Source organism: Hippocampus bargibanti, linkage group LG04 (assembly GCF_051943395.1).
Source record: "Hippocampus bargibanti isolate YZ-2025 linkage group LG04, ASM5194339v1, whole genome shotgun sequence".
Lineage (NCBI taxonomy): Eukaryota > Metazoa > Chordata > Actinopteri > Syngnathiformes > Syngnathidae > Hippocampus > Hippocampus bargibanti.
This window is the reverse complement of record NC_142737.1, coordinates 30,961,450-30,982,960: the sequence shown is the minus strand read 5'-3', so window position 1 is coordinate 30,982,960 and position 21,511 is coordinate 30,961,450. Positions and strand designations below refer to the sequence as shown.

The 21,511-nt window shown below is 46.4% G+C and overlaps 1 protein-coding gene across 5 annotated transcripts in view; it reads right to left on the bottom strand.

Moving 5' to 3' along the window:
* The window catches only part of gtf2h2 (general transcription factor IIH, polypeptide 2), an 88,540-nt gene that overhangs the window by 57,646 nt on the left and 9,383 nt on the right, over nucleotides 1-21,511 (bottom strand). For all 5 annotated transcript variants that reach the window (XR_016114779.1, XR_016114780.1, XM_088995117.1 and 2 more), the window contains 3 exons: nucleotides 12,772-12,858; nucleotides 12,638-12,688; nucleotides 4,293-4,347 (listed from right to left, as the gene is read on the bottom strand). Coding sequence is in view for 3 of the 5 variants with exons in the window: in XM_088995117.1 (XP_088851243.1) it covers nucleotides 4,293-4,347; nucleotides 12,638-12,688; nucleotides 12,772-12,858 (193 nt within the window). In the remaining 2 variants the exon portion in view is untranslated. The remainder of the gene's footprint in view (nucleotides 1-4,292; nucleotides 4,348-12,637; nucleotides 12,689-12,771; nucleotides 12,859-21,511) is intronic.

Genomic DNA, 21,511 nt, shown 5'->3' with positions numbered 1-21,511 from the left:
GTCTTACTGGTAGTTTAGGCCTTATATATATATATATATATATATATATATATATATATATATATATATAAAAACCGATATGGTGGGGTGAGGTTCAATTTGGATCGTTCGTACAACAGCTTGCTTAGGCAACATAGGATTAGTAATACTGATGTGGTGATACCGGAGGAAGTGAATCAATCAGGCCAGGTGTTACTCAGAACAACAAGAACAATCAATGGAGCTGCAGGGAGTAGTTCTCTGCTCCCCCCAACCTGAGAGCAGGGACCTATCATAGCAATATATATATACAGTAAAGTCTCGTTATATCGATATCGGATATATTGATAGTCCCGGTTATATCGATACTATTTTTATGCACGCACGGAGAAAATTACATGCAAACAGGGTCGGATATATCGATAGTCCCGGTTATATCGATATTTTTTTCGGACTCCCTTGAATATTGATATAACGAGACTTTACTGTATATACAGTAAAGTCTCGTTATATCGATATCGGATATATCGATAGTCCCGGTTATATCGATGCTATTTCTATGCACGCACGGAGAAAATTACATGCAAACAGGGTCGGATATATCGATAGTCACGGTTATATCGATATTTTTTCGGACTCCCTTGAATATCGATATAACGAGACTTTACTGTATATATATATATACGGACTGGCATAATAAAACACTGGCTTGTGTACCCTTGTGGTTACATTTGCTATTGTCTGAACCAAGTTTTGATTTAATGATTAACTGTAATTTCAACCTTAGCTTCAGTCTGATCATTCTATCTGACACTCTTTTTACTTCTAAGACATTCCTAACAAACTCCTCTTTCACCCAACTCCATTTTTGTATATACAGTAAAGTCTCGTTATATCGATATTCAAGGAAGTCCGAAAAAATATCGATATAACCGGGACTATCGATATATCCGACCCTGTTTGCATGTAATTTTCTCTGTGCGTGCATAGAAATAGTATCGATATAACCGGGACTATCGATATATCCGATATCGATATAACGAGACTTTACTGTATATATATATATATATATATATATATATATATATATACACACACATACAGTAAAGTCTCGTTACATCGATATCGTTTATGTTGATACTGCTTATTACAACACTATTTTCATTTCCCTTGCACATTTCTAGTCTTTTTATGTATAATTATGCTGCTTCATGTCATCACAAAGAGGGTACAGCAAGTCCTGAAGAATGAATGTCTCTCTGTGTCTTTGTTTTGTCATATTGTCTTTATGCTGTCATATTATTTGTTATTTAGTTTTTTTTTTTGTTATTTTGACTTCAAGACGGCGCCGCGAGAGTGGCTGCCTTTCCAGCAGCTCATGTATTTTGTTTGTCTACTTACATTCCTTTCATCACTTTGCTGCTGTGAAATGTAAATTTCTCCACTGTGAGACTAATAAAGGCATATCCAATCCAATCCAATCCAATCCAATCCAATCCAATCTAATTATTTCCGTTTAGAATGATTCGTGGTTTTTACGATAATCCGGTTACTACGGTGCTCTTTTTCATCTCCCGCCGGCCATTTTGCTATGTTTATATCGATACACGCCATTGGTCACGCCATCGGCCTCGCCATTGGTCGACTTGGTCACGTGAGTTTGTTACTCCCGTAGCAGAGCCATTTCCATTTTCAGACGCTAGCTCGTGTGTAGCAGACGAGATTGAAGTGTTTGTGTTAAAAGGTAAAAATGGGAAGCAGAAGAAAATTGATGACTTTTTTGAATTGCATACATAATACAGTAAGATGTAAGCGTTGCAGTTTCCCTGTTGTGTTATGTACATGCCCACTGTACTGTATATGAATGCAATCGTTTTTGCAACAATGTTTCTTGTTTCTGCTGAAGCGTGATTTTGAAAATTACCATACATTCTATACTGTGTATTAAAGGACAACCAATGTCACTTTTTATTCAAATGCAAAACACCAATAAAAATGACTTCACGCCAAGACGTCTTGCATTGCTTGTGAATCCAAACAATGGTCTCAGATTCGGATAATATGCTTTCTTGCTACACATCCAGTTCTTAATATGATTCAAATAGACTGTAGAGGAAAGCACTGAAGAGGAAAGCATACATGTTTGCAATCGATTAAAGAATTATATGTGCCATTTTGAGGCAACATTCGGGGAACATCTCTCACCCCCTTAAAAAAAGAGGCACAAAATGGCGAGCTCATGGCCAGCTCCGTTTCTGAGATGGCGCTTGGATGCCCTCTTTTGGCGGCTTTTGTTAATGCAGTACAGCGCAGGACGGATATATCGACAGTACAGTTATATCGACATTTTTTCTAACTCCCGAGAATATCGATATAACGAGACTTTACTGTATATATATATACAGTGAGACCTCAACTTACGAACGCCTTATAATACGAACTTTTCATCATACGAACGTCAAATTTATGAAAATTAAGCCTTATAATACATACTATTTTCATAATACACACCCACCACGGCCGGTCCATCAAGCACACGACCTTCGGATCTGGCCAAAGTGATCTTTGGCAGAAGCACGACCGAACAGTGCGGCGCTACTTTCCTTACCCTTCTCATTGAATGCACAGGTCGATTGCCTACTTGGAGCTTTTTGCTGATAATTTTACTATTATGGGACCGGAAAATAAACACCACAGGCTCGTGTTCAGCCTCAGTTCAAATGTGGTGCGTTACTATGAATAAATTGAAGAAACTACCAGCCGTACACGTCTACTCTGCTCTGTTTATTTGTCATCCAAGACTTGGGGTGCGTTCAGGTTCGAGAATAGCGCACGACTTCTTAAGACTCTAGGCTGTTTGGAAACCATTATCTAACTGAATGAGCGGTGACAAACACTTCCCAACGATTTTGTGTTGCTACACTTGAATGCACCCCCCTGTCAAGATGTGATAGAAATGATTGTGATTGGCTAAACGGTAGAGTCATGTGTCATGGTAAGCCAATCAGAGGTAGTGTTTTCACACACACCGGAATAGCGTGTCAATAGTCACGCTAAATTGTCACGTGCGAGTTGACAGCTCGGGCGTGGCCTACGTTTGCGACACTTCATTTCATTGTCGTTCTGCAATTTCATTTCATTTCAACGAGTCACTGTCACCTCACCAGTGACATGATTACGACGAAAGATCATCGCTATGTCTTGTGCTGCAAATGTTTGCTTGTGCTCCAAGTGTTTGCTTTGCACGAGGTGATTGTAAGACGCGAGTGTGCCATTTTATTCGCCCCGCCCGCCTTCTTTTGTCGCGTTTTATTCCACGTCCGTGGAATCATCGGACTCGCTCCTTTTGTTGTCATAAAATCTCTGCCAGCACCTACGGGACTCGAAGTTAATGCAGATGACATCGAGGAGCTTGTTGCTGACCATAATGAGGTCATCAACACAGAGAATTTGATTTGCCTTCAAGAGGACAAGCAGAAGCAGGCCATTCAACAGTTGATGTGCAGGCTTTTATTGAACAGTTCCATTCAGAAAAGGCTATAAGAATCATCAACATGATGAATGATAATGTGATGCCTCAGTTTCATAAGACCTTACAAGTCAGAAAGCAACAGGTGTCAATTAAGAGCCATCAATGACCATCACAAATGTAAATAAAGTGACTTTATTATACAGTGCAGTGTATTTCTTTCATTACAATACAACAGCACATTTATTATACATAGGATAAGGTAGGTTGTGTGTAGTTTTAAGGCTTATTTAGTTAAAAAGTATATTTTATGGAAACCCGGGAACGGATTATTCCCATTTTAATGGTTTCCTATGGGATTTTTTTTTGAGATACACACTTTTCGCCTTACACACTCTGTATATATATATATATATATATATATATATATATATATATATATAGGACCTAAACTACCAGTAAGACTAGTTTGCTGACAAAGTTTCTTGGATAAGAAGTGAAACGTCCGACACGTTCAAAGAAGTACAGATGACGGCTGAAGAAACCTTTTCATCACTGGTGAGTAATGTTTAGAATGGCCTACTCATGTACTCTCCTATCAAAAACGCACGGATCACTTTCAGATTACTCAAGCCATATCACGGGTAGATGCTCTTTAATGTTTTAAAACCAGATGAATCATAAAATATTACATTAATTAAATTGTTGTTTTTCATTTGTTTTTCATTTGAAATTCATAATTTAAAACAAGCGAAGATTTTTCCTTCACTTTTTTTTTAATCCTCAATTGTTCATCAAATGAACAAACTACACCCAACGTCTTCGAAACACATTCAGGACTTACCTGATAGGTCAGTGATCTTCTCGGCCCTTTTATTCTTTGTAATAATAATTCCCACCTGGAAATAATACATAAATAACAACACTCTATATTGGTGGGTTGCGTTTTAAAGTTTCATTTTCATCCCGGGCGACATTTCAGTTACCATTTCCCTTGGAGGACCATTATGACTGAAATCATATAAAGAAGTGAAGATTCTTTATTTTATTTATTCTTTATGTGACTGAAATTGGGTGTGTGGAAACAAGAAAATGCGTACAGTGTCTATTACAGTAAAGTCTCGTTATATCGATATTCAAGGGAGTCCGAAAAAATATCGATATAACCGGGACTATCGATATATCCGACCCTGTTTGCATGCAATTTTCTCCGTGCGTGCATAGAAATATTATCGATATAACCGGGACTATCGATATATCCGATATCGATATAACGAGACTTTACTGTATTTATTTGTGGTATTTATTAGTGGTAAATTTTACATTTTGGTACATAATTTAGCATCATGGAAGTTGCCATGTTTAATTTGCTTCTGCGAGCCACATAAATTCTGGCCCCTGGGCCTTGACTTTGAAACCTGTGGTTTAAACAGTGGATGGCAAGTAGAAAAGTTATACTTTGCCAACTCATAGTTTCGCGGGTCATTTGAAAGAAAATGGTGTACCAAGATGACAATGAGCTAACGGCAGACACCGACAGACCCAACTCGCATCTTCAATCGCATTTGTCCTGGATCAGACGCAGAGTCCACAACAAAAAAAAGGAGAACATCCCCTGTCTGGGATCAATAGGAGCAGATCTCTCCTATAAAGGTAGAAATTACAATAGTAGTGTATCCCTCATTTGAATGTCTTTCTTCAACTTGCTGATATTTCAAAAGGTGAAGTATAAACCTTGTTCTCAAGAATTTGGGGAACAACAGGACACCTTTCCCTCAGTAAAAATGAATGAAAGGTGTTGGGGTAATTTGCTAACGAACGATCACTTTTAACCCATCAAAAGGTGCGTCTTGTTCTGTTTGTGTGTCAATGTCTAATGTAAAGCAATTATTCTTTCAAGTAGCACACCCACTCCCTGGCATTTTTACACAAGAGGATTAGGGCGAGCTAAGACAAAAAAATAACACTGGTACGAGTCTCAGTTTTATCTTTTAATTTTGACTTATTTTTTGATGATATAGTGAGGATTCTCAAGTCTGAATTCTGAGATAAAAGTGAGAATTATGCCAAATTATTTTTTTTCTTCATTGGCACTAATCCTCTTCCGTACATTTTGACCCCATCAAATCCATGGTAGCATTTTAATTGCTCTCTCTGTCGTGACATTTATTTTACATGTAATGGCGCAACGGAACAAATGAGGCCTCATGATGCTTTGACTCATAATCGATCCATTTGGATGGAAAGCATCATTGCTACATGATGCCTCACTGTTCACAAATTAGGGCAGGAAGTAGCGAGAGATCGATACACGGTTTGGTGCAGTGTCTGCTGTGATGCAAACTTGGTATTGCTCTGTCGTGCTGAAGAAGGGGCTGAGCCAAAGGACGAAGGTTTCAGTTTTCCAGTCAATCTGACTACGAATCTGTGATACGAATAAAGGCATATCCAATCCAATCCCCGTCCCAATCCAACCCAGATGCTGCTGCATCTGGTCCGCAGCAATATGATTGAATGGTGCATTTGGGTGGGATGTCCAATTGTGACTGAGCAGGAAGAGCAGCATCTGACTATTAGCTCCAATGATTGTCCAATTCCGATGAAGAGGGTGAATGAATGGTACCCAAAGGACAATTTATTTGAGTTCAAGACCAAACATCAGAAAGCAGAAGAGGAGAAGTGTGGAGGTATCCGGGCCAGGCTAGCGACTAGCCCACATCGCCGGTCTATCCCAACCATCACTGGCTAGCGTATGTTCACTGCACAAACAGTCTACTATCGTCCCAGTTCCAAAGACACCAGCACCCTCGGGATTGAACGACTACAGACCTGTTGCTCTGACGTCTGTGGTCATGAAGTCCTTTGAACGCCTCGTGCTGAACCACCTAAAGAACATCACCGGACCTCTGCTAGATCCTCTTCAGTTTGCCTACCGGGCAAACAGGTCTGTGGAGGATGCAGTCAACATCGGACTGCACCACATCCTCGACCACCTTGACAACACAGGAACCTACGCAAGGATCCTGTTTGTGGACTACAGCTCTGCGTTCAATACCATCATCCCAGAACTCCTCATCCCCAAACTTCTCCAGCTTGGTGTGTCCCCCACGATCTGCCGGTGGACCCTCAGCTTCCTGACAGGACGGACACAACAGGTCAGACTGGGAAATATATCATCCACAACACGAACCACTAGCACTGGAGCCCCGCAGGGATGCGTCCTCTCTCCATTGCTCTTCTCTCTCTACACGAACGACTGCACCTCAACGCACCCAGCTGTCAAATTCATAAAGTTCGCAGACGACACCACGGTCATCGGTCTCATCAAAGACGGCGACGAGTCTGCGTACCGACAACAAGTGGATCAGCTGGAGCTCTGGTGCAGCCGTCACTACCTGGAGCTGAACACGCTGAAGACAGTTAAGATGATCGTGGACTTCAGGAAACATCCATCACCACAGCTACCCCTCACACTATCCAACTGCCTGGTGTTAACCGTTGAGACCTTCAAGTTCCTGGGAATCACAGTCTCCCAGGACATGAAGTGGGAGGTCAACACCAACTCTATCCTGAAAAAGGCCCAACAGTGAATGTACTTCCTGAGGCTGCTAAAGAAGAATGGCCTGCCACAGGAGGTGCTGCAACATTTCTACACGGCTGTCATCGAATCCATCCTGTGTTCTTCCATCACCGTTTGGTTCGGGGCCGCCACAAAAATGGACAAAATCCGACTTCAACAGACAGTTAGGGCGGCGGAAAAAAATCATTGGCACCGCCCTACCCACTCTCAATGACTTGCACACTGCAAGAATCCAAACTAGGGCGCGGAAAATCCTACTGGACCCTCCGCACCCTGCCCACCACCTTTTCCAGCTAGTCCCCTCAGGCAAGCGCTACCGATCCATGCGCACCAAATCCAGCAGACATTTAAACAGCTTCTTCCCCCAAGCCATTAACTCTTTGAACTCTTTCAACAGTAGCCAAAATGGAACTGTATAGTGCCACTTAGCAGTTTTTTTTGTTTTTTTTTTGACGACGATACTAGTGCAGCGTGTTCTACCGGAAACAAATTCCTTGTGTGTTCTACATACTTGGCAATAAAGATGATTCTGATTCTGATTCTGAACAAACTGGACTATAACTGCATTCTTGAGAACACTTCCAAAAGTGTGAGTGACTGTTACATCTTTGTTATTGCGTAGACATGGCTCAACGAAAGAATCTCGGACTGGGCTATTCAGCTAACATACAGACAGCACTCGTCAAGGGAGGGGAATACTCGTGCCGGTGGATTCTGCATTTATATCAGTGATGCATGGTGGTGGGACACTGTTGTGGTTTGCACACACTCCTCACCAATGGTTTAGTGTATGGTTCTCAAAGGTGAGACAGTCTACATGCCAAGGGAATTTAGTGTCATATTGGATTGGATATGCCTTTACTAGTCTCACAGTGGAGAAATTTACATTTCACAGCAGCAAAGTGATGAAAGGAATGAAAGTAGAAAAACAAAATACATGAGCTGCTGGAAAGGCAGCCACTCTCGCGGCGCCGTCTTGAAGTCAAAAGAAGAAAAAAAAAACTAAATAACAAATAATATGACAGCATAGAGACAATATGACAAAACAAAGACACAGAGACATTCATTCTTCAGGACTTGCTGTACCCTCTTTGTGATGACATGAAGCAGTTCTAGATGAAAGAGGAGAGGATCAAAGCGTCTTTCCACCAGTGGATCAGGGACATCATGGTGGAATGTGCACGTCGACTACAAGCTAAATGTTGAAAGCAAACACACAGCTGTAGCATCCATTGACGAAAAGAGATTCTCTCACATCTCCTGTTCCACATAAATCTGCTTCAATTCCAAGCCGCAACAGTTCCACATACGCATCGGCGCTCTGCGCTGACGCTCCTTTCTTCTTATTGCGAGTTCCTCAAGCCATGCATCCATCCAGCCGCAAACTGTCCAACAGCACTGACCTTTCCGTTAAACAAAGCGGGGCTGTGAAGATGCTGCCCATTACAGGCATATATATTGTATATATTGTATATTGCTGATAGCATTATACATCCCACTTGATTCAACCAACAGCAGAAGTCTGTCTCTGCCTGAAGTACGGCATGCCAGATCAGCATCAGCCCCCGGGCCAAATGGAGTTCCGTACAAGCTCTACAAGAACGCACCAGATGTTCTGCGCTATCTTTGGAGGTTCATGAGGATTGTGTGGCAGAAAGGGATAATACCAAAGGCATGGCGAAGGGCCGGAGGCATACTAATTCCCAAGAAGGATGCCACAGACATTAGCCAATTCCGGTCAATTAGCCTTGTCAACGTTGAGGGGAAAATCTTTTTTAGTGTGTTAGCACGGAGACTTTTCACCTACCTGGAGAAGAACAAGTACATTGATACTTCTGTACAGAAGGCTGGCATCCCTGGGTTCTCTGGTTGCTTGGAGCACACCAGTATGATCTGGCTCCAAATCCAAGCGGCAAAGAAAGACAAGAGAGATCTTCATGTCATCTTCCTCGACCTGGCCAATGCCTTTGGCTCAGTTCCCCATAACCTTCTCTGGGAATCCTTCAACTTCTTCCAGGTTTCATTACCGATTACGACCTTGGTAAAAGCCTACTTCGAAGACCTGCAACTGTGCTTCACAACACCTGACTTCATAACATCATGGCAGCGTGTCGAAGTCGGCATCATGGCAGGTTGTACGATTTTACCCCTGGCCTTCACAATGGCCCTGGAGGTCATCATCAGGTTCTCAAGGTGGGTGGTGGGGGGTGAGCGAACTAGGAATGGGATACACCTCCCACCTATCCGGGCATACATGGATGACATGACCACCTTGACCACTACTGCAGCTTGCACCAGGCGGCTACTTGGAAAACTGCAGGAAAACATCAAATGGGCCCGGATGAAAATCAAAACAAGTCACGCAGCATCTCAATAGTCAAGGGAGAGCTAAAAAATGTGAAGTTCTGCATTGGTGATGACCCAATACCAACGGTGTCTGAGAAACCGGTCAAAAACCTGGGCAGGTGGTACAATGCAAGCCTAAGAGACAAAGATCAAGTGCAGCAACTAATGCAGAACATCAGCAAAAGTCTGGAAAACAACAACAAGACTCCACTGCCAGGGAAGCTCAAGCTCTGGTGTCTGCAGTTTGGACTTCTCCCTCTGGTAATGTGGCCACTCACAGTCTATGAGGTCCCGCTCTCAACGGTGGAGAAGATGGAGCGAGCCATCACCAGATATGTGAAAAGATGGCTTGGTGTTCCACGCTGTCTGTCAAACATCAGCCTATATGGGAAAAGGGGTCCTCGAGCTTCCAATCACAAGCCTCACCGAAGAGTGCAAGTGCTCTAAAGTGAGACTTCAGATGACCCTTACAGACTCCAGGGACCGGAAGATCAGTCAAGCTGCACCCCCCCTATCAACTGGACGGAAATGGACGCCATCCACCGCGGTGCAGCAGGCCACAGCAGCCCTAAGGGACAGCGACATCGTGGGACACGTCCAGCTAGGAAGAGGGGTCGGCCTTACAAACAAACCGCCTTGGCGTAAGGCCTCAACATTGGAAAGAAGGAAAATGGTGATGGAAGAGCGAAGAGGGAGCTGGAAGAACTGCGAAGGCTGTATCTCTTGCCAAGCAGGGACAACAGATGAGGTGGGAAGGCCTGGAGAAGCGAAAGCTCAGCTGGAGGGATCTCTGGGAAATGGAGGCAAGCAACATCAGCTTCATCATCAGAGCTATCAATGATGTGCTCCCATCTCCAAAAAATCTCCACCAATGGTATGGCGAAGATCCAACCTGTGACCTCTGTCCAACTCCAGGAACTCTCAAACACATGCTGACCGGTTGTAAGACCAGCCTCACACAAGGCCGCTACACCTGGAGGCACAACCAGGTCCTGAAGAGTTTGGCAGTTGTCCTTCAGAGCAATAGGAATACCATCAACTCCTTACCCACGAGAAACACCACTTCCAGCACAGCACCATTGACTTTTATCCGAGAGGGAGAGAAAAAGCCCAAACATCCTCCTGCAAAACTAGAGGTTGGACAGCTGGCCAGGGCCCGGGATTGGAAGATGCGGAATGACATTGGCCAGCAAATGGTTTTTCCAGCGGACATTGCAGCCACCACCCTAAGACCAGACTTTGTGCTCTGGTCCCCTTCACTCAAGGCTGTCTACATCACAGACCTGGGCATCCATGGACAGGCTCTGCGGCACACAGTTATGTCACTCTCTGAAGCGGCAGAAAGAAGCATCCACTGGATCTGGATGAAGAGGAAGGACCCTTGTTGGGCTCATAGGTCAGCAACCTAAGACCCCCCCCCCCCACCAGCTTCTGAACAACTGATTGGGCATGGGACACAAGCGTGGGCATGATCAACCTGTCGCTGGCCACCATCGATGAGGGTGTCTTGTGATTACAGGCCGAAACACCCAATGATTCTTTGGAGCACTACTGATGACGTGTCCCAAATTTCACAACCTTCCCATCCCTGAGACACAGCTCCCACACCACTCTCAACAACAAGGCTAAATCTCATGTGTGGACCATCCATTGGCACAAACGGACAAAATAACATCATGTCCAGTGTTTTATGATTCATCAGCATATCAGTGAGCAGCAATCAGCCGACACTTTTGCCTTTGGCATCTTTCCTGGAGATTTAAATCATGCAAACCCCCAGTGCGTGATTTCACAACTGCATGGTCACATCTACTTTCCCACAATAGGTAATAATATTCTGTATAACGTCGACAGAACGATTCGAGGACCTTACAAAGCCAACCTTGGCATCAGATTGGCCAAGAGACAATATTCAGGAGGATTGCAGACCGGTTCAAGGACAGCAGAGACACCAGGAACCTGGGACGGGGGATCCTGAATATCAAGGGCTATAAGTCCTCTCCGCACCCTGGCGACAGCTCCATCTCTTTGCTGAACAACCTGAACGACTTCTTCACACGCTTTACAACAACACCGAGCACAGAATACCGCACCTCCTCCTGGTGACAAAGTGCTGACGCTTTCCCAGGATAGTGTGAGGTGTTCCCTCAGCAGATAAAATGAACTGAAAGTGGCCATTCCTGAAAACATTCATGGTCATGTCTTGAGAAACTGTGCTGAGGATCTCGCAGACATCATCACCAACATCTTTAACACCTCACTGATCAAAGCTGTTGTCCCCTCCCCACATGACGCAAACCCACCACCATGATTCCAGTCCCAAGAAGTTGTCCTCCTCCACCTACAATGACTACCGCCGGGTGGCACTCACCCCCATCCTCCTGAAGTGGTTCAAGTGGTAAATCATGCAGCACATAACATCTGCCCTCTTCCCCACACTGAATTCATACCAGTTTGTATATCGGAAAAACAGATTCACTGCAGATGCCATCTCCACTGCCCTCCACTCAGCCTTCACCCAGCTGAAGACCAATAAATCACACATCAGAATGCTATTCATCGACTTCATCTCATCATTGAACGCCATAATGCCACGGCAGCTCATTGACAAACTGGACCACCCAGTGTGTTGTACTTCCTGACGGGGAGAACAGGCAGTCAGAAGACTCAACTCCCTCCCTGCTCAGCCTGCACCCCCCCTCCGCTTCTGCCCGACCACCTGTCACAGACTATGACCAACCCCCAGCCTCAGATATCTGCATGTTGCCAGATGTGCCACCTGACTTCATCATGTGGTCATAAGTGCTGTGTTTATTGTTTAGGTTATATATTTGTCTTTTCTAGTTGCTATTTTGTCTTAGCTGTGTGTTTTAAGGCACATCATGTTTGCATGGAAGACTGAGAGGAAATAGATTTAATCCTTGCTGTGTGTTAAGGACAGGGCATATTTGACAAAAGATGACCTTGAACTTGATCTTGAATGAATGAAGCGTCTATGCCGCGAATCCTCGTAAAACAGTTGTGCAAGGCTAGAAAGTAATTTACCAAATGTTCAAGTGATATACGAACATGGAACAAATTACCATAATGTTCTGTGCACATGTACATTTTTTTAAATCTAACCATTGAACAGATTTTTCCATTGTGCTACTCCTCACAGTGCCATTTTGGAAGCAATAGTTGTAGTAATAGTCATGCAATGATTACCGTTCCCAATTTAGTGGGATTCTAATAGAGTTGTCTTTTTTGCCACCACCACTCACCTGGCTGATGGGATTCTGATCAAAATATTCTTCAACAAAAGCTTCCATCAGCTGAAGCAAAAAGAAGGGCATGAAGTTAACAGTCATTTGAGTCACAGCAGACATTTATGAAAAAACATAACCATTTGTCAAACCTTTAGAGTTGAACTAAGGCGGTTTGGTTTTAAGTCTTGATCCTCCATACTTCTAGAACAGTCAATCACCAGAAAAAGATGCCGCATCTACAAGAGATACAGTTTGACCATAAAATTAAACAGGCTAACCCAAAACGATAACCAGTGAGGAATTGCTTCACAATTTTCAGGGAAAACACTTTCATTTCCATTCATGAATTTTAGGCACCATTTGAATTTGAAAGAATTAAATTCCTTATAATTCTTCATTCCCATTCTTCCATCAATTCATTTTCCGTACCGCTTATTCCTCATTAGGGTTGCGGGGGGTGCTGGAGCCGATCTCAGCTGTCTTCGGGCACGAGGCGGGAGACACCCTGAATTGGTTGCCAGCCAATCGCAGGGCACAGAAAGACATACAACAGTCACTCTCACACTCACACCTAGGGACAATTTGGAGTGGTCAATCTGCCTGCCATGCATGTTTTTTGATTGTGGGCGGAAACCGGAGGACCCGGAGAAGACCCATGCGGGCCCGAGGAGAACATGCAAACTCCACACAGGGAGGCCAGACCGGGACGCGAACCGGCAACCTTTGCACTGTGAAGCCGGTGTGCTAATCACTCGACTACCAGGCCGCCCCATTCGCATTCTTAAATCTCTTAAACGCTGAAATCGAACCAACTTTGTTTTCTTAATTTCATGACCTTTTTACTGTTAGTGAACGTTTCAACGAGTTTCTCAAAGGTGTATGTATGCCAAACCTTCAAAGGCTTGAAAATCACGTTGGTTCTGAATATTTTTTTTTTTTTCTCAAGTTTTATTTTTGAAAACCTTAAAAAATACAATAATGCATCAGGCACATCGAGCGTGTTTGTAAAACTAGTGTTTTTTTAGAAAGAAAAAAACACATTTGACATGTTGGGATTGGAATGTTTTTGAAAATGAAGTATGTCCGATTAAACCCTATTTTTGCTAAAATATTACCTCTATTAACAGCTAAAAATCGGGTCAATTTTTGAAACAAAACGAAAAATGTCAAACTTCCTTTCAGGTTTTGAATGGGGCTCAAAGTATTTAAGGTATCGGGCTGCTAAACGTGCCTATAATATTGGGTAGGTCACAGTGAAATGTTGAATCAGGGTTGTTTCCTTCAAAATTCTAGAGGAGGCAACTGAGGTATTTCAAGCTACATGAACTAATACAGTACTTAAATTTTCCTGGTCGTCTTGAACATCTTCGAATGAATCATTGTGACATTGTGTTAAATATAATTAAAAACAATAATTTGATTTGCAAATCAAATCAAAATCTATTGGAGACATGTAATTGTTGAAAATAATCATGAAGTTATAAATTCATGATTGCACTACTTTCTAAAAAAGCTGGTAGTTTCATGTTTACCACTACCTCATCTTTTCGTGTTACATTGAACAAACACTTGGGAAAACAGAATACGAATTCTTGAAATTTTGAAGGCAAAATGTCACATTCTTGCTCAATTTACAGATTCAGCTGTTCAACAGTCTGGGGTCTACATTGTTGTATTTTACGCTTCATAAGACCCCATAATAATTCAATGGGAGACAGGTCTGGACTGCAGGCAGGCCAGTCTAATACATGCATCCTGTTGTATCACATGCAGAATGTGGTTTGGCATTTACTTGCTGAAATAGGCAATGTTGGGGTAATTCGCTATACAAACATGTTTAAACATCTCTTTCTAATACGTCTGTGCAAGCTCAAAGTCGTACAGGAGTGGTCCATCGATGAGAAGGTTTCTTCAGCTGTCATCTGTACAATTTTGAAGGTTTCGGACGTTTAGCCTCCTATCCAAGAGGCTTCGTCAGCGAAATAAAGTCTGACTGGTCGTATCGGCCCTATTTAGTCCTCCTCCTTACTTCTCTGCCCTAAAGGGGTGGGGGAAGTTTCACAGCCATATTCTAGGATTGGCAAATTGATTCATTCGCCGAATAGGTAAATAAACGGATATAAAATGAATAAGGCGGTTGCGTTAACATTCACGAACATATTGTGTAAAAAAACATTGTTCCTGCCGCATTGTAATACTGCCGCCCAGTTCTCTCTTCTTTCACAGAACGAGAGGCTGCCTTGTCCTTACAAGAGGACTCGACGGGGGTGCCATGCAATCTTATCCTGTCATCCTCTCTCATCGGGAAACCTGTCCAACCATGCCACCTTAAAGTCTTCATGAATGACATAACACTTTTTCCCATAGCCATTTGATGAATACCGTCCACTTGAAACAAAAACTAAATTAAATAGGTAGGCAAATTAGACTGAGTGAACAAATAAATAAGCCAACAAACAAATGAATAAACAGAAGTCGAACTTGAGTAAATTTGAAGGTAAAAGTAAAGTATTTTTGTTAGATTGGATAAAGTGTTGGCGGCTCGGTAGTCGAGTGGTTAGCACACCGGGTTCACAGTGCAGAGGTCGCGGCTCCTCTCTCCTGGCAAATTGTTTTTTTCGTGTTTATTATGTTTGTCTCACTCGTGTAAATGTTTGTCTCCGTCTGCCTCGCTACACCCGAGGCATACCTACTCCCGTGAGGTTCTGCTCGACATCGGCAGTTCATTTTTAAAACCAAAACCAGCTGAAGCAGAAGTGCTATGCAAGCATGGATTGCTCAGGGAGTCGGCTCGTCCATTGACCCCCACTCTTCCACCGACCCCCACTCCTGCACCCAACCCAGAGTGGAGGCGCCACAAGCGCTGTATGAGGAAACAGAAGAGGGGAAAGCGTGGAGGTATCCGCACTAGGCTCGCGGCTACCCCCCACCGGCCGACCATTCCTACCATCACGCTGGCTAACGTGCGCTCGCTGCACAATAAAATGGACTACATCAGACTTATCCGCTCAACTTCCAAGACCGTGGGTGAGTGTTGTGCCTTGTTCAGACAGAGCGCTCATTGAGGGGGGGGGTGGAAGACTCACGGCGGGGGACTCTGTATTTACATCAGTGATGCCTGGTGCCGCAACGCTGTTGTGGTATGCAAACACTGTTCATCACTGATGGAGCTTATCGGCCATTCTACCTGCCGAGGGAATTTAGTACCATACTGCTGGTAGCAGTGTACATCCCCCCGAGCTCAATTAACAACAGGAATGCGGCATTGAATGAACTCTAACAACCAGGAATAGGCTGGTTGACGACCACGAAAGGGTGGTGCCATCTGGAGAGACAGAGGACAGCCGGAGAGACGGCAACCCGGGGAGGGGAGGGTTGGCAGCCCAAACCTTATCTTCCGTGAGGAGGAACCCGAAACAAGCTACAGACATGAATAAAGGAAAACACCCCCAGGGGCGCCCGAGAGGGGGGGAGTATGAGCACCCCAACAGGACGGATCTAAGAATGACGAACCCGGACAACGGATTAACGACGATGACAGTACAGTGCATCTGCGGTAAAACCTGCAAGAATCAGAAGGGTTTGAAAATCCATCAAGGCAGGATGAAATGTTTGTCCGCGGCAGTGACGACACAACGCACAGAAGTTACTTCTGGTCAGACGGAGGAGGAGCCAGGCCCGGAGGCAACCCACAGTGCCCGAAGCCTCCAAGTGTCATCAACACCCGCTGCCAACAGTTCGCATGCCACCCCAAGCCCCCAAGAGACTGCATCACCTCCCAACAACCTACAAAGCCTTCAAAGCCAGCAAGCTTCAACAGTTCCACCTGGCGGAGCGCCTTCGGCCCAACCAAGGATCCAGTGGCCTCAATCCTCGAAGAGAACTGATTGGAAGCAGTTTGATGAGGACGTGGACAAGGTTCTGGAAGCGACATCCAAGGGGGATGTGGACCAGCGGCTGAGAACTATGACCACCCTCATAGTGAACATCGCGGCTGAGCGATTTGGAACTCAGGCACCAAAGCCCACGCCAACGGCCTATGCTCCATGCCGCAGAGCAAGGAAAATCCAGAGCCTGAGGGAAGAGTTGAAGCTGTTGAAGAGGCAGTATAAGATCGCAAGGGAAGTTGAGAGAGCTGGCCTAGCGGACCTGAGAGCAATCCTCAGGAAACAACTCTTGACCTCGAGGAGGGCAGAGTTCCACAGAAGAAGGCGGAAAGAGAGAGCCAGAAAGGGAACAGCTTTTCTGGCCAATCCTTTCAAGTTGACCAGGCAGCTTCTTGGTCAGAAGAGGGCTGGTCACCTTACCTGCTCTAAGGAGGCCATCAACAACCACCTCAAGGCTACGTACAGTGACCCTAGCAGGAAACAACCGCTTGGTCCATGCGATGCACTGACAACACCACCAGAGCTTACATCAGACTTCAACCTCAAGGAGCCTTGCCTAAGTGAAGTGGTGGAAGTGGTGCGGAGAGCAAGGTCGAGCTCAGCACCAGGCCCAAGCGGAGTACCGTACAAGGTATATAAAAACTGCCCAAAGCTCTTACATCGGCTTTGGAGGGCCCTGAAGGTGATCTGGAGGAGAGGAAAGATCCCCCAGACATGGAGGTATGCGGAGGGAGTATACATACCCAAAGACGAGAGGTCTGAGAACATCGACCAGTTTCGTGTCATCTCCCTGCTGAGTGTGGAGAGCAAGACCTTCTTCAGCATTGTAGCCAAAAGACTCTCCAGCTTCCTCTTGAGCAACAAGTACATCGATACGTCAGTGCAGAAGGGAGGAGTACCGGGCGTTCCTGGTTGCCTGGAGCACACAGGCGTGGTAACCCAGCTCATCAGAGAGACAAGAGAAAGTAGAGGTGACCTGGCAGTATTATGGCTGGACCTCACCAATGCCTATGGCTCCATACCCCACAAACTGGTGGAGGTTGCACTGGTGAAGTATCATGTACCCCGGAAGGTGAAAGACCTCATCCTGGATTATTACAGCAAGTTCAGCTTGAGAGTCTCCACTAGCCAGCTGACATCTCACTGGCACCAGCTGGAAGTAGGCATAATCACTGGGTGCACCATCTCAGTCATCCTATTCGCACTGGCTATGGGCATGCTGGTCAAGGCAGCTGAACCAGAATGCAGGGGCCCTCTTAGCAAGTCTGGAGTAAGGCAACCTCCCATCAGAGCCTTTATGGACGACCTCACAGTGACAACAACAGCTGTACCAGGAGCCAGGTGGATCCTCCAAGGGTTGGAGCGTATCATGGCGTGGGCACGCATGAGCTTCAAACCCGCAAAGTCCAGGTCCTTGGTTCTAAAGAGGGGGAAAGTCACAGACAAGTTCCGTTTCAGGCTGGTACAACACCAGATCCCCTCAGTGTCTGAGAAGCCAGTGAAGAGCCTTGGCAAGGTCTTCAACTGCAGCTTGAATGACAGCGAGTCCATCAAAGCAACCAGCGCTGAACTGGAGGGCTGGTTAAAAACAGTGGACAAGTCTGGGCTCCCGGAAAGATTCAAGGCCTGGGTCTACCAGCATGGGATCCTCCCAAGAATCCTCTGGCCGCTGCTAATCTACGAGGTCCCCATGACCGTGGTGGAAGGTTTTGAGCAAAGAGTGAGCAGCTACCTGCGCAGATGGCTGGGACTGCCCCGCAGCCTAAGTAGCATTGGGCTGTACGGGAAAACCAACAAGCTCAGGCTCCCCTTCAGCTCAGTCAGGGAGGAATTCATCGTAGCACGGGCACGGGAACATCTGCAGTACTCTGGATCCAGAGATGCCAAAGTGTCCGGGGCAGGGATCGTTGTGAGGACTGGGAGGAATTGGAGGGCAGCCGAGGCAGTTGATCGTGCAGAAACTCGACTGAGGCACAGGACCATTGTTGGAGCAGTGGCGCAAGGTAGAGCTGGACTGGGGAGCCGAACAGCGACCCGCTATGACTCTGCCAGCGCGAGGGAGAGGCAGAGGCTGGTGCAGGAGGAGGTCCAAGCTGCAGTCGGGGAAGAACGAACCAGCAGAGCAGTGGCCATGCGGCAGCAGGGCGCCAGGATGAAGTGGGAGCAGGCGATGGAGCGCCGCGTCACCTGGAAGGACATCTGGTCATGGAACCCACAGAGGATCAAATTCTTGATTCAGGTGGTGTACGATGTCCTTCCAAGCCCATCTAATCTCTGCACTTGGGGCACCACAGAAACACCAGCATGCCCCCTGTGTTCCAAGGTTGGGACTCTGGAACACATCTTGAGCAGCTGCCCCAAGGCCCTGGGTGAGGGTCGGTATCGGTGGAGGCACGACCAGGTCCTCAAATCCATCGCTGAAGCAATCAGCAAGGGGATTGCGGCAAGCCGTTACACCCGAGCCACTGCGAAGACCATTCACTTTGTTAAAGAAGGACAAAAGTTGAATACATCAAGCAACCGCTCTGCTGGTTTGCTCTCCATGGCCCGAGACTGGGTGATGACAGTTGACCTGGAAAGGCAACTGAAGTTTCCAGCACACATCACCCAGACCAGGTTGAGACCTGACATCATCTTGGTCTCTGAGGCCACAAAGCAACTCTTCTTGCTGGAGCTGACGGTTCCCTGGGAGGAGAGGATGGAGGAGGCTCAGGAAAGGAAGAGGGAGAAGTACCAGGAGCTGGTGGAGGAATGTCGGAGAAACGGGTGGAGGTCGAGGTGTATGCCGGTGGAGGTGGGCAGTCGGGGATTTGCCAGCCACTCCCTGAGCAAAGCCTATGGCACACTGGGCATAACAGGTGCAAACCGCAGAAGAGCCATAGGCAACAACGTGGAGGCAGCAGAAAGAGCCACTAGATGGCTCTGGTTGAGGAGGGGAGAGCCGTGGGGGCAGTGGAGCAGTAGCATGCCACTTGGACACAGGCCGGGGACTTGCAAACCCCGGCCGGATCGCCTGGAGGAGAGTGTCTGTTGAAAGACCCGAAACACCCAGTGATTCTAGGAATCAACACTGATGATGTGTCCAAGTTTGTGCATCAGCAGATGTATTTTTAACTGAACTGGTAGCAGTTTACATCCCCCCGAGCTCAATTAACAACAGGAATGCGGCATTGAATGAACTCTACCAGCACATCAGCGAGCAACAAACAGCCCACCCAGATGCTTTCCTTATCCTGGCTGGCGATTTCAACCATGCCAACCCGAAAAGCGTGTATCCATAACTCCATGGACACATTAACTTTCCGACAAGAGGTAAGAACATTCTGGACAATGTTTTCACCACACACAAAGGAGCCTACAAAGCCTACCCCCTCCCCCACCTAGGAGCTTCGGACCACTCCACTATCATGTTAATGACCGCATACAGGCCACTTGTAAAAGTCGTCAAACCAGTCAAGAAGCAGATAAGGGTGTGGCCTGAAGGGTTGTCAGAGGCACTCAAAGACTGCTTCTCCAACACAGACTGGAACATGTTCAGACAAGCAGCCACCTACAACAACACCACAGACCTCCAAGAGTACACAGACTCTGTTATCTCCTACATGAGGAAGTGCATGGATGACGTGACTGTCACCAGATCTGTCACCATCCGGGGCAACCAGAAGCCATGGCTGACGGGTGAAGTCCACAGGCTCCTTAGGGCTCGGAACGCTGCCTACAAAGCTGGCGATGAGCAGGGCCTGAGGACAGCCAGGACCAACCTGTCACGTGGCATCAGGATTGCCAAGAGACAGCACTCCAGGAGGATCACAACCACTTCCGGGACAGCAGAGACACCAGGAACCTGTGGCGTGGGATACAGACAATCACAGACTACAAGCCCTCTCCACAGACTTGCGAGAACACCATCACTCTGCTGAACCAGCTGAATGACTTCTTCGCCCGCTTCGAGCCAGACAACAGCACTCCAGCACAGAAGACCCCACCACCTCCCGGCGAACAGGTGCTGACACTGTCCCAGGACAGCGCGAGGCGATCCCTCAGAGGGACCAACGCAAGAAAAGCCAGACGGCATTCCTGGCCGTGTTCTGAGAGACTGCGCTGAGGAGCTCACGGATGTCTTCACGGACATCTTCAACACCTCTCTGAGCCAGGCTGTTGTGGCCACGTGCCTCAAAGCCACCACCATTATCCCGGTCCCTAAGAAGTCATCCCCCACCTGCCACAATGACTACCGCCCGGTCGCACTCACTCCCATCCTCATGAAGTGCTTCGAGTGGCTAGTTATGAAACATATAAAGGCTGCCCTCCCCCCCAACCATGACCCTTTCCAGTTTGCATGTCGGCCCAACCGCTCGACCGATGATGCCATCTCCACTGCTCTCCACACAGCGCTCACCCACCTGGAGACCAGAGACTCCTACATCAGAATGCTGTTCATCGACTTCAGCTCAGCTTTCAACACAATCATCCCCCAACAGCTCACCGACAAACTGAGCAAACTGGGGGGATCAGCACCTCCCTGTGCAACTGGCTGCTGGACTTCCTGACGGGGAGACCGCAGGCAGTCAGAGTTGGAGACAACACTTCCAGCACCATCACGCTGAACACAGGGGCCCCCCTACTCTTCACTCTTCTCACGCATGACTGCTCACCATCATCACTCAGCTACAACCTCTTCATAAAGTTTGCGGATGACACGACTGTGGTGGGCCTCATCAACAACGGTGAGGAGACAGCCTACAGGGGCGAGGTCACCCGCCTGGCCACGTGGTGCAAGGACAACAATCTCCGTCTGAATGTGGAGAAAACGAAGGAGATTGTTGTGGACTTCAGGAGAGTGCGCCCCCAGCATGCTCCACTAACCATCAACGGTGCTGCAGTAGAGTGAGCAGCACCAAGTTCCTGGGAGTGCACATATCCGAAGACCTGTCCTGGGGCCACAACACGGCATCACTGGCCAAGAGATCCCACCAGCACCTGTACTCCCTCCGCAAGCTCA